We start from the raw sequence: 3344 nt of genomic DNA, 5'->3' as shown, positions 1-3344 counted from the left end.
TGGGAGCTTACTTCTCTCCAAAACTTCAGAAGATGATTGGAAATTTGTGAGAGATAGTGAGATGTGGAAATTAGTGCAAGAGGAAAAAAACATTTTTCCTGTTTTGAAATTGAGTTATGATCAATTGCCTCCATATTTAAAGCCATGTTTTGCTTATCTTTCAATATTTCCGAAGGATTATGAATTTAATGATGTGGAGGTGATCCTTTTTTGGATGGCTCATGATTTGCTTCATTCCTCCAATGAAAATGAAGATTCAGAAGAAATTGGTAGGCGTTATTTGAATAACCTATCATCAAGATCTTTTTTCCAAGATTTTGATCAAAGTTTGTCTATACAGTCTTTTAAAATGCATGATCTTTTACATGATCTTGCATTATCAATGGCAAAGAATGAGTGCTCTGTGGTAAACTCTTTCAAGCAGACTATTGTTCCAGGAATTCGACATTTGTGCCTGGACAATTTTGATTTTTTTGAGAACTCTTCTAGCTTTCTGGATATTGATAAGTTATGTCATGTACGTACATTCCATCTTAAAAATATGAAGGAAGGTCCTAACAGTGAATCATTTATAAAGAAATGTCTTCCAAGGTTCCAGAAGTTACGAGTACTAGATCTAGAAGGATCTAATTTTGAGGTACTACCCAAAAGGTTTGGCAGATTGAAGCATTTAAGGTATCTCAACCTAAATGACAACTTCAAAATCAAGAAACTTCCAAATTTTATATGTAAGTTACCATGTTTGCAAACTTTGCTTCTTACTTGTGGTGGAATTGAAGAGTTGCCCAAAAATATGAGATATATGATCAGTCTTAGACTGTTAATGATAAGTACAGAGCAGAAGTCTCTATCTAAGAATGGACTTGAGAATTTGAAATCTCTTCGACATTTGATGATCAGTAATTGTGAAAATTTAGAATATTTGTTTGATGGGATTCAAAACCTTAAATCCCTTCATACATTGGCAATCGCTAATTGCGAGAACTTGATCTCACTGCCGCAGGGTTTTGAAGCCTTGACCACGTTAAAAGTTCTGATAATTGTGGATTGTGAAAAGCTCCATCTTAATATGACGTTGAGATCCGAAGGGAGAGGCAATGAAGTTGAGAGTCAAGACTACCACATGGGCAGTCGGTTACGCCTTCAAACGTTAGGCATCGGAGGGTTACCAAAGTTGGAGGCACTACCCCAATGGCTTCTTGTGGGATCTGCCAACACTTTGCAGTTCCTGATACTTGAAGAATGTGAAAATCTGAAAACATTTCCAGAGAGACAGAATCTCACATCACTTGAAAGGTTGGGAATTACGGACTGCCCAAATTTGTCATCACTGCCAGAGCGGATGCAATGCCTCAAAGATTGGAGATTGAAAGATGTCCGATTTTGAGCGAAAGATACAAACCAGAAAGCGGAGAGGATTGGGCCAAGATTTCTCATGCATCTCGTATACTTATTGATCGCCTTGAAATCACATCAAACAAGTGAGCAGCCTCACGACGATTAACTAGGTAACAACTATTTTTTCCATCTTTTTTTTTTTTTCTACAATTTTCTTTCTTTCCTCCATTTATATATCAACCAATAAAACACGATTCTTTTGTTTATTTTTTTTTATAAAGCTTGTCAGAGAAATGATGCAGCAATTGATTTTAGTTGGTGGTCCAGAAATCAGTATTTAAGATTTCTCTTTCTTTAGCCAAGCAATATTTAACACTAATATGATCAACTGAGTAGTAGCAATGTGTTACTATTTCCAAAGGAATTACCAAACAGAATAAAGCAATCTAAACTTTGGAAGATAAGTGGCAGTTGTTTATTTTTATTTTCTTTTTTTTTCAAAACAAAAAGTTAATTTAATATGTCCCATTCCCTTTTTTTTTTGTTGTTTTTGGACATTTATTATAGACATTTTAGTTTTTATAGAAATAAAGCAATAAACTGTGTATAGATACAAACATAGAATATACTTTAAAAAGAAAAAAAACTTATTGTTTTACATCTTAATTTTAATAAAAATTGTTGGTGAATTTAACATTCTTCATAATTTTACCCAATTTGGTGTTTGGGGAATGGCAGGGCACGTCTGCATGTAATGGTATTGGATTGGGCATTTCTTGGTGGCTGGTCCAAAGTACTCTTCATGTAATCCCTGAAGATCCCTCCATGGCCATTCCTTCGTTTTGTAATTTCCTTTAGTTTTGTTCGCTGTTGGTTTGTTGCCTCGGGTTTGCCTCTTCTTTCTTTGGATTTAAGGCCCATTATTGTTCACTTTTGTTTTTTATTGTTAAAACTTTATTTTGTGTATTTACTTCTTATTTGATAATTTCATTATCTTTTTTAATATGCAACCATATTACTTATTACAAGTTTGATTTTACTCTAATAATTTTTATTTTATTTTTTCACGTTTCTAATACAATTAAACTCATCCTTTAAATATCTAAGACTCAATTATGAGTTGTGAACCCAATTTACATATGTAAATGAAATATTCTTAAATATTTATTAATAACTATGATTTTTCCCTGTTATGAAAATAGGTCCCTCATGAATTGACTTCAGCACTAGGTCTCTTGACCTTTTGTCGTAATGAAAGAGCAAAGAAGGTTCATTAATGAAATAGAGATATTTTTCTACTACCTGGAACAAAGACTTTGAAGAGGTGGAACAATTCAAAGCTATCATTAATGACTTAGGGCTACCACATTTTTTGTCTATAAGTTTGCTAGTCACTCTCTCACATTAATTCATCAGACCTAATTTCTCTTACCTATATTTACAGTTATTCACTCATTCTATGATTTTACTTTTGCTGTTTCAACCAGTAAAATTGAAAGAATATTTCAATTATTTTTTTTATTTGAATTCTTTGAAGATATTCATACACGTGCTTTTGATTGTTAATCATATGTTAAGGATGTGACCAAAAACAAATACATAGTAATTATTCATATAAAAGAAAAGATTTTCATTAATTAGGTATTGAAGTAAACAGTGGATCTTTTACATACTTGATACTCGCTTTGATAGGTTTCAAATAGAACTTAGCAAATACTTACATATATTGTCTAGAATAATGATGATATTTCCATTTAAACTTACTAATTACATTATCATTTTTTTATTGATTCATTTTAACTCCCACTTGTGACGCATCTAGAACAATTAGTCCATTTTTGTTGATTGAAGCCCGTTAAAGTTTTGGCCCATCAAATCCAAACACAGCTTCGCAGCACAAAATTCATTCTCCTTCTTTTCTTTTTTTTTTTGTTTTTTTTTTATTTATATGATGCAAGTTGTATAGCAAATTGTTGTATTTTAGTATTTAATTAATATGAGGTTTG

The 3344-nt window shown here is 32.1% G+C and overlaps 1 protein-coding gene across 1 annotated transcript in view; it reads left to right on the top strand.

Moving 5' to 3' along the window:
- Positions 1-2247, top strand: part of LOC110414870 (putative disease resistance protein RGA1) — a 3371-nt gene extending 1124 nt beyond the window's left edge. Inside the window, 3 exon segments of the mRNA XM_089783358.1 lie at positions 1-1355; positions 1358-1508; positions 2077-2247. The exon segment at positions 1-1355 is cut by the window's left edge and continues 1124 nt beyond it. Of these exon segments, the coding sequence (XP_089639484.1) occupies positions 1-1355; positions 1358-1485 (1483 nt within the window). The 3' untranslated portion in view covers positions 1486-1508; positions 2077-2247.
- The last annotated feature ends 1097 nt before the right edge of the window (positions 2248-3344 follow it).

Source organism: Theobroma umbraticum, unplaced genomic scaffold, assembly GCF_002168275.2.
Source record: "Theobroma umbraticum cultivar Fairchild unplaced genomic scaffold, ASM216827v3 scaffold_147.0, whole genome shotgun sequence".
Classification (NCBI taxonomy): Eukaryota; Viridiplantae; Streptophyta; class Magnoliopsida; order Malvales; family Malvaceae; genus Theobroma; species Theobroma umbraticum.
The sequence above is the reverse complement of the archived record's forward strand: the minus strand, read 5'-3'. Positions and strand labels throughout refer to the sequence as shown.